At 48.9% G+C, this 13,343-nt stretch overlaps 1 protein-coding gene across 1 annotated transcript; it reads left to right on the top strand.

The window, feature by feature from the left end:
• Positions 1-4,807: 4,807 nt before the first annotated feature.
• On the top strand, positions 4,808-12,972 carry Riiad1 (regulatory subunit of type II PKA R-subunit domain containing 1). Its single transcript, XM_075979072.1, has 5 exons — positions 4,808-4,894; positions 5,443-5,519; positions 10,976-11,022; positions 11,999-12,125; positions 12,795-12,972. The coding sequence occupies exons 1-4, from the start codon at positions 4,808-4,810 to the stop codon at positions 12,067-12,069; spliced, it is 282 nt and encodes a 93-aa protein (XP_075835187.1). The 3' UTR covers positions 12,070-12,125; positions 12,795-12,972.
• The last annotated feature ends 371 nt before the right edge of the window (positions 12,973-13,343 follow it).

The following is a 13,343-nucleotide window of genomic DNA, read 5'->3' on the forward strand; positions in this document are numbered from 1 at the left end:
CTTTCCCTCTGTGCCCCTGAAGCACTGCATGAGAGTCCCTGGTGACCTTCCTCCTGCTCCCCCATTCCTTGGTGACCATGTCCACCTCCTGTAACCTGGGTTTCTATGGCCTGAAGCTACTACATTCTGGCAGGTGTGTATGTTGAGTGAATGTCTGTGTGGAGACTTGATCACATATAGATAGATGTGCAGGTCCTCCCGACAGGGTGCCCTAAAATGAAACAAGAGCGTGAGGGTAATGGGGGCTCTATGATGAGTGGCCAGGAGATGCCATGGCAGTGCCAGCAGACCAGGAAGTGGGAAGCTCTTTCTCCACAGTAACTTTCCATTCACCGGCCCCACCCCCACTTCTCCTTTCTTGCCTTTCTAATCCGATCTTGGCATTTGTGGAGATGTTAAACAGATCACGCCCTGCGAACATGGGGGACCCAGTGGATGGGCCCACTGATCTCATTACTGTGTGTCTTCTCAGCTGGTCTGCCTCCCTGCTGCTCATTCAGGCTTGGGCCTAATCATCTTAATTGAAATATTAAACATCGACAAAAATGAATTTCAATGAACCCTTCTGGCTCCTCCTCCCGAGCAGTAACTGGGAGACAGCAAAGGGTCTCAATCCTTTGCTCAGTGTCCGGTCCAGATTGGTGCTGTCAATCAGACTCCCCAAGCTGAGTGGCTGTGGGCACAATCTCTGAAGTTCTTTCAGTCTTGGGGGATGGGAGCTCTGTGAGGTAAAGACTAAGGGGGAGCCCCAGGAGCGGAGGATTTTCTCTGCCCACCATCCACAAGCTAGCTAGCTCCTCCTCCTCCTCCTCAGTCAAAGCTAAGCTGCCATGTATGAGAAGATTTCTGCCTATAAGGTGCTGGAGAGATGGTCACTGGCTGCTCTTTCTGAGGCCCCAGACTCAATTCCCATCACCTATATCATGACTGACAACCGTCTGTAGCCCCAGGTTCGGTTCCCATCACCTATATCATGACTGACAACCGTCTGTAGCCCCAGGTTCGGTTCCCATCACCTATATCATGACTGACAACCATCTGTAGCCCCAGTTCCAGGCCATCTGATGCCCTCTTCTAGCCTCTGCAGCAATACATGCACGTAGTACCCAAACATACAAGTAAAACGTCTATATACATAAAAATAATTTTTTAAATGGGGGCAAAAGTGGTGTCACATGCCTATAAGCCCACACTGGGAGGCAGAGCAGGCAGATCTTTGTGAGATCAAGGCCAGCCTATTCTATATAGCAAGCTACATGACAGCCAGAGTTACACCGAGAGAGCCCGTCTCAACTACTCCCAAGAAAGCTGCTAACTTTAAATTTTTATTTGTTTCCTATTTATTATTGTTGTATTATTTGATTATTGAGGTGTGTGTGTCATGGCTTGCATGCAGAGGTCAAAAGGCAACTCTGTGGAGTCCCCTTTCCTCCTTTAAACATTTTAAATTACATTATCAATTTGTATTTGTCTTTGTGGGTGCACACACATGCACACATGTTACAATACATGTGTGAAGAGCAAAGAACGGCTTTTAAGGGTGGAGCCTCTACTTCCACCTTAATGTGAGTTCTGGGGAATCAAATGCAGGTCTTTAGGTTTGTGTGGCAAGTGTTTTAAGCATTGATCACATTGCCGACCTGTTTGTTTATTGATTTGAGACAGATTTTCTCTATGTGGCCCTGGCTATCCTGGAACTCTCTACATAGACCAGCTAGTCTCAAACTCACAGAGACCATCTTGCCTCTGCCTCTGGAGTGCTGGGATTAAAGGTGTGTACCACCATGTCTGGCTCATTTACTGACTTTTTACAAATTATCGATTTATTTGAGACAGGGTCTTCTGTATCACAAACTGGCCCGAACCTCGCTATGTAGCACAGGGTGAACTCCTGATCTTCCAGCCTCCATTTCCCAAGATTGCATCCATTTCGGGAAACTACATGTAAAAATAATTTTATTGCCGGGCAGTGGTGGTACATGCTTTTAATCCCAGCATATAGGAGGCAGAGGCAGGCAGATCTCTGTGAGTCTGAGGCCAACCTGGCTACAGAGCGAATTCCAGGACAGGCTCCAAAAAGCTAAAGAGAAACCCTATCTCGAAAAACCAGAAAATAAATAGTCAGGCAGTGGTGGTGCACACCTTTAATCCCAGCACTTGGGAGGCAGAGGCAAGCAGATCTCTGAGTTCAAGGCCAGCTTGGTCTACATAGTGAGGTCCAAGGTAGCTGGGACTATACAGAGAAACCCTGCCTTGAAAAAGCAAAAGAAAAATAAATAAATAATAATGGAGCTAGGAGATGTGGTTTATGCCTTTAATCGCAGGATTTGGGAAGCAGATATAAGCAACTCTCTGAGTTTATGACCAGCCTGGTCTACGTGTTGAGTTCCAGGTCAGCTAGGGCTACAGAGAGACCCTGTCTTGTTTTTAAATCATTTTATGGGGCTAGGGAGGTGGCTCAGAGGTAGAGTACTTGCTACAGAAGTATGAGGGCCTGAGTCCAAGTCCTTAGCACCCACATAAAATGTTGGATGCATTGTTGAGTCCGAATCCCCTCACTGGGCAGTCAGGGAATGAAGATTCCTGCTTTTCTGGGCTGTCGTGGGTGGCCTGGCCAGCCAGTGAGCTCTAAGTTCAGTGAAAGGAAGATGGTGAGTGATTAACAATGGACAATGGCCACTTGGTTTCACACACATGTGTACAACAGACACACACATACACAAAGACAGCGTATTTAACCTACTTTATTCAAAATACTATTTTGACATGCAGTACATATAAAGTTATTGAGATGATAGTTTATATTATTTTCTTCCATAAAGCCTCCAAGATCCAAAGTGTATTTTAAATTTCCGGCTTATCTAACACAGCCACATCTCAAACATTCAAGAACTGAGAGGCTGTGACAGCCACACTACCTACAAGTCTGCGGATTTCACTGTGACCGCTCCCTCTATGGGACAGGAGGAAGTTGGCCTCAGTTTATAGAAACTATCACCCCTGGGTAATCTCTGCTCTTGCTGGGAAAACATCGCTTCCGACAGATGGCAGCTTATCTCCCTCTCTCTCCTAAAAAAACGGATAAACAACTCAAATGATCCCTAACCCAGATGGGCTCCTGGGAGGACGCTTACAGCCACTGACTGGCCCACCTGCATCTGCTGTTCTCTCGGAAATGTAGAGGTGAGCAGATCGCAGGGAGATCCCTCCATGGCCGGACATTCAGCTGTTTCTCACGCTATGTCTTTGCTCTGGGGAGCAGTGTTCACAAGTCCCAGACTCTTTTGGGATTCTGTCTCCTGCCTCTCAGAAGGTCTCTGCTGGGTGCCATTTCTGTGAGCAAGGGAAACTGGTGTGCACATGTGGTGTGTGTGTGTGTGTGGTCTGTATGTGTGTGTGTGGTCTGTATGTGTGTGTGTGTGTGTGTGGTGTGTGTGTGTGGTCTGTATGTGTGTGTGTGTGGGGTCTGTATGTGTGTGTGTGGTCTGTATGTGTGTGTGTGTGGTCTGTATGTGTGTGTGTGTGTGGTCTGTATGTGTGTGTGTGTGGTCTGTATGTGTGTGTGTGTGTGGTCTGTATGTGTGTGTGTGTGGTCTGTATGTGTGTGTGTGTGTGTGGTCTGTATGTGTGTGTGGTATGTGTGTGTGTGGTCTGTATGTGTGTGTGTGGTCTGTATGTGTGTGTGTGTGGTCTGTATGTGTGTGTGTATGTGTGTGTGTATGTGTGTGTGTGGTCTGTATGTGTGTGTGTGTGGTGTGTGTGTGTGGTCTGTATGTGTGTGTGTGTGTATGTGTGTGTGTATGTGTGTGTGGTCTGTATGTGTGTGTGTGTGTGGTCTGTATGTGTGTGTGTGTTGTCAGGCAGCTATTTTGAGAGCTGAGGTTCTGTGTTTCACTTACCTTTTTTTTTTTTTTTTTTTTTTTTTTTTTTTTTTTTTCAAGACAGGGTTTCTCCGTAGCTTTTTGGTTCCTGTCCTAGAACTAGCTCTTGTAGACCAGGCTGGTCTCGAACTCACAGAGATCCGCCTGCCTCTGCCTCCCAAGTGCTGGGATTAAAGGCGTGCGCCACCACCGCCTGGCCTCGCTTACCCTTCTTAATTAGATGCTAAAAGAACAAATCTTGCAGTCAGTTCATTCCCTTTCCCTTCCCTTATTCAGTCGAGAGAGAAATAATTTACAATTTATGAGGAGCCTAGGGTGAAGAGAAAATTGATCTACCTGAGAAAGTCATTACAAAAAGGGAAATTCTGCCTGAGCGCTGGCTAGGTCCAGCATTCTGAGTTTGAAAATGTTCTTGTCTTTGCAGAGATTGGCTCCCTCCACGCTCTGGGGTGCTTTCGTATTTTAGGAACCCAGACTTCCAATATCTAGTGTCTGTCTACGGAACAGATGGAGTGCTTGGCTTCTGGGCCAGTAGGAAGGGAAGAAGCCTAGATTTTTCTACGCAAGCACAGTCTGCCCAAGCTGGGGGCTGGATTCTGAAAGACTGCTCTGAACCTCTTCTGTGGTTTGTTCTAGCTAAGTAAATGCAGTATTTGAAGTCGAGTGGGGTCAAGAAGAAAGGCGCATTTCAGATACAATTCAACTCAGAAATCAGTCTTTAAGTCTGGGAAAAGTGATCCCTTGGGCAACCCAAGTCCAAGTTCATTCTGCTGAAGAGTAGCCTCCACCTTGCTTCAGTCAGTAGGATTCTGTCTTCAGAGCCAGGAAAGGATAGGACTTAAGGGGCGGGGTCAGGGGAGGGGCTGACAGCGGGGCGGGGCTTCGTTTCTCCGCGGCCCGTCGCCTAGACAACCTCCTGCGGCTAGATGGAGACGTTGCAACAACGCTTCTTTGGGGGACCGGATCCGGCATCACTGAGCCCAGAGCAATTGGAGCAGTTGCGAGATTTCAAGGTGCGTCTACCTGTTTTGATCAAAGTGAGGCTCCTCAGGACAAAGGTCCCTCGAAGGAGAACCCCGGGAAGAGCAGAGCTGGGTCTGTTTCTGGAGATAAACGCCCGAGGACTATGGAGCGTCCCTGAGCCCAATCCGCCGGGTATGAAAGCGCAAGAAGAACCAAGTAGGGGTCTGGCCAAGTAAAGAATTGACAGGAAGTGTAGCTCAGTTGGTGGGAGCTAGCATGCTGGCCTAGCCTGCACCAACTTCTGGGTCCCAATCCACTCTACCAGACCCCCCACACCCACCACACACACCAGCACTGCGGTAGAGGCAGAGAAGTTCAAGGCCAGCTTCATCACGGTCCAGAACAGCCCAGGCACTACGAAACTCTCTGCCTTTAGAGAAAAGAAATGCGGCTGCCTCATAGGAAAATCTGAAAACTGCTCGGGGTTTCAAACACTCCAGGAAAAGACCTGGCTTGTCCCCCCTCTTCATACCTCTTTCTAGGCTTGAAACCTGGATCTCTCTCCCCAGACCTTTGACTCTTGGTTGTTGCTCCTCAGATCCAGACTCGCATCGCAAATGAAAAGTACTTGAGGACCCACAAAGAGGTGTCGCTGCTCATTAGCGGCTTCTTCAGGTAGGCGGGTTGACAGGTCGTCCAGAGAGAGCTAGTAAGGGTTTTCCCAGATCTCGCTGGGAATAGATGGATAGATGAATATGCACGCTCTCATCTTCCTTTAGACATTCTAACAGCTGCCCTCGGGGAGAATCTTCAGTTCGAGGCCAGCCTGAGTTGCATAGTGAGACTCAGGAAAAACAAAACAAAACAAAACAGCAAAACTGCCCCCCCCCCACTTTTTAAAACAGAGTTCAAGGGTGGTCTTGAACTCAAACTCCTTATGTAGCATAGGCTAGCCTTGAACTTGTGATGGTCCTCCTGCCTGCACCCTCCCAGGGGTTGGAACTACACAAACGCAGCAGTTCGGCCTAGTTTGGAATTCAAGGCTAGTCTGATGACAGAGTGAAACCCTCTCTTTAAAAAGCTAAAAATTAATAGAGAAACAAATAGAACTCCCATTTCCCAGTGTGTCCTAGGGCATGTTTCTTCAGTGCACTCCATCAGAATAGTAAAATCTCAGAACCAGAATGGCCAAGTGGTGGTGGCACTGGACCTAAGACACTGGATACGGCACACACCTTTAGCTACAGCACATGGGAGGCAGAGTCAGCTGGGTCTCTGTGAGTTCGAGGCTAGCCTGGTCTACGGAGAGAGTTCCAGCCATGGCTACATAGTGAGACCCTGTCTTGAAATAATCTCCTAATGAGATACCAGGAAAAGAACTGGAGAAACGCGGCACGGATGGAGACCAGACCACTAGCTTGAGTTTTGTTTGCTACCGCCAGGTCAGCGCGGTTGAAATAACCCTGGTGTCCATTTCTGGACTCTGCTGTTTCCCTATCAGCAGCCGTCAAACTATTGTGACGGTGTCGTCCATCTCTGATTTATGTTATCAGCCCAGTGTTCGAAGCTAGTGGTACCTTGTGTGTCTCCACAGTATCCATACTGTGATGGCGTCTTGGTAACATTTGCTCACCCGCCCTCCCACCCCCGCAGCAACTCTATAAAAGAAAATTCATGACAGAGCTTAATTTTGTAGTCCTGGCTGTCACTCTGTAGACCAGGCTGGCCTCGAACTCACAGAGATCCGTCTGCCTCTGCCTCCCGAGTGCTGGGATTAAAGGCGTGCCATCATGCCCAGCCCATTATTATTTTTTTAAGCCATCTAATGGGGGCAGGAGAGATGACTCAGTTAAGTCCACCTGCTGCTCTTACAGAGGACCTTGGTTCAGTTCCCGGTACCCACATGGAGGCTAACGGCCTGTAACTCCAGTTCTAGGGGATCTGACAACTTCGGATGCCACAGGCATCAGGCATGCATGTAGTACATTTACAAAAATGCAAAAAAGGCACACATAAAATAAAAATGAATCTGAAAATAAATAAAAGACAGTTTGCATTGTTGTTTCCATTTTGCAAATGAGACAAGTTAAGCTCGGAGATGGGAAGTATACTTCTTTCTCAGGCTTCTGACCAAAGAACCAAGTGTTCCAGCCTCTGGCTCTCTCCACCATATGGTGCTGCCTGCTTGGGTGCACGCGGGACCCCCCACAGCAGAACACTCACTTGGCCATGCCTGAAGCCCTGGTTCAAGCCCCAGAAACCACCAGGTTTTCCAAGTCCCTTTTGCTTTTCCTTGGATCTCACTAGTCTTCATATTTTGGCCATTTCTCGGAGGAGCTTCAGAGTCACACAACAGGTAGGAAAGGAGTTAGTGAACACTGAGATCTCGTCTCTTTGAAGAACGGATCCATTGCGGCCAGGGCAGATAATATCATGATGCAAGTCAGGTGTGCTAATGCAGACTTTTTATTCCAGCACTTAGAAGGCAGAGACAGCAGATCTCTGTGAGTTCAAGGCCCATTTGGTCTACATTGTGAGTTCCAGATCAGCCATGTCTACATACTTAGAATTTCTATCTCTCTCCTGATATATGTATATGTGTGTGTGTGTGTGTGTGTGTGTGTGTGTGTGTGTGTGTGTGTGTGTGTGATCTGCCAGTGCCAGATGTGGGGATCATACTTACATTTTTATTCTAAAGGGACCCGTTACTTATTACTATGATGACTTCACACAAAGTCTCACAACACCGGCCAGGCTGGCCTCAGTCTCCCAGGTGGTGGCTTGAGTTATGCTGCTGGCTTCTAATGGCACAAATCCTTGCCACTCTGTGCCCTCCTCCTTCTACTCGATCTTGTCTCCATTCTGTGATTGTGTGAGTGCAAGGCATATTCCCATTCCCTTTTTCACAGTGCCAGCAACCCGCTGCCTCGTGCTAAGCGCATGCCCCCCCGCCTGCCCCCCACCTCCCATCAGGAGTCCTGCACTTCTCCTGCACTACGCTGGGCGGTGGATTGCCTGGCACTGTGGAATAGACAGATACAACCCGGCTGCTAACCTCAGGGCAGTCACACGACACAGTGCTGTTTGCATCTCTGGTTCTTGCTGTTTCCCTGGACTAGGAATGTCTGGTCTTAGGGTTTTCTGTTATTATGAAGAGACACTATGACCACGGCAACTTCGGTGGGGTTTTTTTGTTTTGTTTTGTTTTTTGCTTTTCTCAGGATAGAGTTTCTTTCTGTAGCTTTTTGGGAGCATGTCCTGGAACTCACTCTGTAACTCTGTAGACCAGGCTGGCCTCGAACTCAGAAAAATCCCCCTGCCTCTGCCTCCCAAGCACTGGAATTAAAGGCGTGTGCCACCACCACCTGGTGACTAAGACAACTCTTTTTTTTTGGGGGGGGGGTGGGTTTCGAGACAGGGTTTCTCTGTGGCTTTGGAGCCTGTCCTGGAACTAGCTCTGTAGACCAGGCTGGGCTTGAACTCACAGAGATCCACCTGCCTCTGCCTCCCGAGTGCTGGGATTAAAGGCGTGCGCCACCACTACCCGGCCCCATGACAACTCTTATAAAGGAAAACATTTAACTGGGGATGGCTCACAGTTTCAGAGGTTCGGTCCATTATCATGACAGGTATCCTGACAGCATGCAGACAGGCATGGTGTTAGCGAAGAAGCTAGGAGTTCTACATCTGGATCTGCGAGCAGCAGGAAGAGACCGAGACTCACTTGGCCTTGCTTGAGCTTCTAAAACCTCAAGGCCACACCTGCTAATAGTGCCACTCCCTATGGGCCTATGGGAGCCATTTTTATTCAAACCACCACATCATTCTTCCAAAGCTCTGTTTAATAGTCTTTTAGTAACCACTTGAGGCTCCTTGGCCTTTTAGGAAACTTACCTTTTGTTTGTCAGGTCTTCCAGGAAGGCCTGTATTTTTCACTCACCCGAGTACACGCACGTGTGTGTATGTATGTGTGTGTGTTTTGTGTATGGTGTATGTATGTGGTACGTATGTGTGTGGTATGTGTGTGTATGGTGTGTGTTTGTGTGTGGTGTGTTTGTGTGTGGTGTGTTTGTGTGTGGTGTGTTTGTGTGTGTGTGTTTGTGTATAGTGTGTGTGTATGTGGTACGTATGTGTGTGGTGTGTGTGTGTGTGTGTGTGTGTGTATGGTGTATGTGTTTATGTGGTGTGTGGTGTGTGTGTGTGTGTGTATGGTGTATGTGTTTATGTGGTGTGTGTGAGCGTGTATGCACTTGTACAAGCATGCGGAGGCCGAATGCTCGATGTCTCATTCACAGGGTCTCCCTGAATCTGGCATGAGGCTGATTGATGGCTGGAGAGCTCGGGTGATCCCCTGGCTTCAGCTCCCTCTGATTGATGGCTGAGAGCTCGGGTGATCCCCTGGCTTCAGCTCCCTCTGATTGATGGCTGAGAGCTCGGGTGATCCCCTGGCTTCCAGCTCCCTCAGTGCTGGGGTTAGAGACACCGGGTCAGGGCCCAGCTTTTGACTTGGGTACTGGGGCTCTGGGTTCAGGGCCTCTTGCTTGGGCAGCAAGTGTTCTTCAGTTTCAGAGGTTTAGTTCATCTCCCTAGCCCAGATTTTTTGTTTCTTACTTTAAAATCATTCTCATAAATTATAGTTGCATGGAATTAGACTCAGTAATCGTCTAATTAACTGAAGGAGGAGGGAAGCAAAATAACTGGACCTTGGACTTTGGCCACGAGAGCACCTGGAAATGGAGGTGGCTGGCGGCCACCACAGCCAGAGGCAAAGCAAACAAGGAGGGAACACTGGCCTCGGGCACCCAAGACCTGGCCCTCTCCTGTGTTTATTGTCTGTATAAACTTGGGCAAATGATTAACCTTTTTTGGTTTGTTGTTTGTTTGTTTTCAAGACGGGGTCTTGTGGCTGGAGGTTTTCTCTGTCCTGCTGCTCCTCCCCTCATCAGTTTCTCTCACTTGCTAGTTTCCACGGCCGCTTATGAAATAACCACACAGAGGCTAATATGTTAAATATAATTGTTTGGTCAATGGCTTCGCTATAAGTTAACCCATTTCTAAAAGTTTATATTTTACCATGAGGCTCGTGGCTGGCTGGTAATGTTCGTACCTCTTTCTCCTTTGGCGGCTACATGGCATCTCCTCAACTCCACCTACGCTTTCTATCTCTGTTCAAATTTCCTGCCTGGCTTTACTCTGCTAAGCCATTGGCTGAAACAGCTTTACTCATCAACTGATAAAAGCAACGCCTATGCTGAAGGGCGCCCCACATCAGGGTCTCTCAAACAGCCTTGGCTGGTCTGGAACTCGCTCTGTAGTCCAGGCTGGCCTTCAGTTTACAGAGATCCTCCTGTCTCTGCCTCCCGAGTGCTGGGATTAAAGGCGTGCGTCACTGCCGCCCGGCTGAGGCTTGCTTTCTTACATGGGAAATGGAGACATAATTGCCATTTTACAGGGACGTTATAAAGCAATATAGTATTAGTAAGTGTTTTACGAAACCTAGAACTTTCTGGACTGTCAGACACTTTCAGCATCCTGGTGATAACATTTTCATGTCTGTCTGCTGTGTAGTAGAGCTAATAGCATCTAAAGTTGTTAAATAATTTTTTTTTTTTAGCTTTGTTGTCTCCTGGCCTTGAGAAAGCCATGGTAAAATTCCTCAGCCCATTCCAGGGTCACGTTTCTGTCCACTCAGCATGAGATCCTTGGGGTCCTGGAAGATACTTTTTTTTTTGCCATGTTTGGTCCAGGGTTTGTAAGTGTGTCAGGTGACAAAGCCTGCTGGCCGCTCCACAGCTCCTCTGTGGCAGGAAAACGGCCTAGGTTCATTGGTGCTCGATGCTTGGCCTGGGACTCACAGGGATCTGCCTGCCTAAGTCCCTTGAGTGCCCAGATTAACGGCATGGTCATGGTCACCACACCCGGCCACTCCGTGGTTTTGTTCCTTACCTTAGACCCTCTGGTTTGTTGGTTTGTTTTGTTTTTTGTTGAAGATCCTCTGATTTATTGATGACTTCTAGAATGGGCAGGCCTGTCATTAATCTGCTTCCCAAAGAGCCAGATGGGGCAGTGGCCACACCCACAGACCCTCCCCCCCTTACCCGCCTTCCTTTTATTTTTTTCCTGTTTTTCAGAGAAATGTTTCTGAAAAGACCAGACAACATCCTTGAATTTGCTGCGCGTGAGTACAGAGGCACCGGGGTGTCACATGTGCCCGAGCAAGAAGCAGAATTGGGGATTTAGAGTTGGGCAAGCCCAGGGCTTTCTGTGGGGCCTGGGTTCTTCTTCACTTGATGTCACCACAACAGGAGCTGTTCTTTGAAGTCCCTTTCTTCCCCCTGACTTTTCCTCAAAATGAGGCCAGAGTGGCACCGAGGCAGGACTTCTCTTGGAGGGCAAATGAGTTTTGAGATTCCAAACTGAGAGCGGGCAGCCCTAATCCGCGGGGGATCTTACAGTGGCTCCTGACCCAGGCTGCACGTTAGGACCGCCTGGGGAGCATTTGAAAAATACCGATGCTCAGGCCCCGCCTCTAGAGATTTTTATTTAATTAGTCTGGGGCGGGGGCCCAGCAGCCAAGGTTTTGAAGGCTCCCCAGGTGGTTTTTAATGGACTCGGCTGCCGAGCTGACTTCGGGTCAAACTGTGTAGAGTGGGAGCTGGGCGGGTGTCTTGGGTGCGGTTAACCTTGGGAGTCCACAGCGCTCTCAGCTCGCTTTCGCTGCCACAGCAGAGCTGTGGCTCACATTCTTCCTGGCGGAAGGACCCTCTTCTGCCGTCTCACCGTGAGACGTGTTCCTAGAAAAGGTCTGTATTTCAGAGATACCAACTGGCAAGCCGAGTGGAGATCAGAATAATACTTGGTGCTCATTTGGGTTCTAAGATGGACTCAGATCCTGAGCCCTTGGTGGCTCCCTGAGCATCAAGTCGGCCAAAGAGCCCAGACTGGGCAACCTGCATGAGCCTTGCCTGGGTTGCTTTCCTGGCATTCATCACGGCAGCTGCCAGGGCCTGGCGGTGAGCGCCGAGATGGTATTGTAAAGTGGGGACCACCAGTGAGTGCGGTTAGGACAAAGCCTCCGACTTGTCAGTAGAGTAAGCTGTTGCCCAGGCTTTCTTCCTCAGTAGAGATAATTTCGTTCTGATTTTCCGTCCCAGACTATTTCACAGATCCAAGACTTCCCCACAAGATTCACATGCAGCTAATTAAAGACAAGAAAGGAGTCTAATTAGCAAAGCCACAACGCTCAGCTGCTGGGAGAAGCCAGAAGGAATCCAGCCTCGGGTGGGTGTTAGCCTTATTCTTGTGACAAGCAACACGGGCTTATGGGTCTAGGTGTGAAGGAATCCAAGCCGGGAAACGGCAGAGCAGAACAGTGTGGGGTGGGTGTGCCATTTCCCTGACAGTTTAGGGGGATTAGAGGCCAAGGCCCTGAGTGTCTCTGTGTTAGCGGCAGGATCTAGTGAGTCAGATTGAGAGGGTGGGTGTGAGACGTGTCCTGGGGGGTGGGGGATGGAGGGAGTCGACACCGAGGCCTTTCCCCAGCTTCAGGTTGGGAGCAGCTTCCCTCCTGCTTTCTTCCCTCCTACTTATACAACATGACAGAGCACCTCATGTTTTATTCCCGCCCCTCACAGGCAGGATAATTGCTAAAACCATTCTGAAAGCTGGAGTTATTTTTAGTAGTTTGTTTTTTCTTCCTTTCTTTTTTTTTATTTTTTGTTTGTTTGTTTGTTTTTGCTTTCCAAGACAGGCTTTCTCTCTGTAACTTTGGAACCTGTCCTGGAACTCGCTCTGTAGACCAGGCTGGTCTTGAACTCACAGAGATCTGCCTGCTTCTGCCTCTTGAGTGCTGGGATTAAAGGCCTGTGCCACCACTGCCCAGCTGTTTTTTCTTACTGTGAGGTGGGAAAGGCCGCAATCCTAATTAGCGTAACCACTTCTGTCTTGCAGGGTCATCTGGAGGCCTGGGAGCCCTGTTGCCATCAGTCTGGGTCTCCAAGTTGTGTGGGCCTCTTCCTCCCACAGAGGTTTTCAGAGATGCTCATTAAATCCAGACCCGCCCTCTCTCTCTTACCTTCATTTGGCCAGAATAGGAGGAGGAGGAGGAAGAGGAGGAGGTCGCCATGGGGAGGAGGGCGCCATGGGGAGGAGGGCGCAGTGTGTGGGGCCTGCTGTTCTTGCCTTTCTCCTTTTCTCCCTGAGGTGGCCTGGGGTTGGGAGTGGCAGGAACTGTTCGCTCCAGCCAGAAGGACAGACAGTGAGAACTCAAGAGGGGCCATGAATATTGTAAAACATACACCTGACTGGCCTCTGGGGAGGGGGAGGACTTGGTTCTTGGGAGCTCTAGGAGCAAGCTGGTCATCTATTTGATATCTGGATAAGAGACAGCAAGACAGTTCAGATGGTGGCATGAAGCCCTTTGCACAGTTAGCCCCCACCCCGTGTCTGTGTGTGTGTGTGTGTGTGTCTGTCTGTCTGTCTGTCTGTCTCTCTGTGTGT

Source organism: Microtus pennsylvanicus, chromosome 7 (assembly GCF_037038515.1).
Source record: "Microtus pennsylvanicus isolate mMicPen1 chromosome 7, mMicPen1.hap1, whole genome shotgun sequence".
Lineage (NCBI taxonomy): Eukaryota > Metazoa > Chordata > Mammalia > Rodentia > Cricetidae > Microtus > Microtus pennsylvanicus.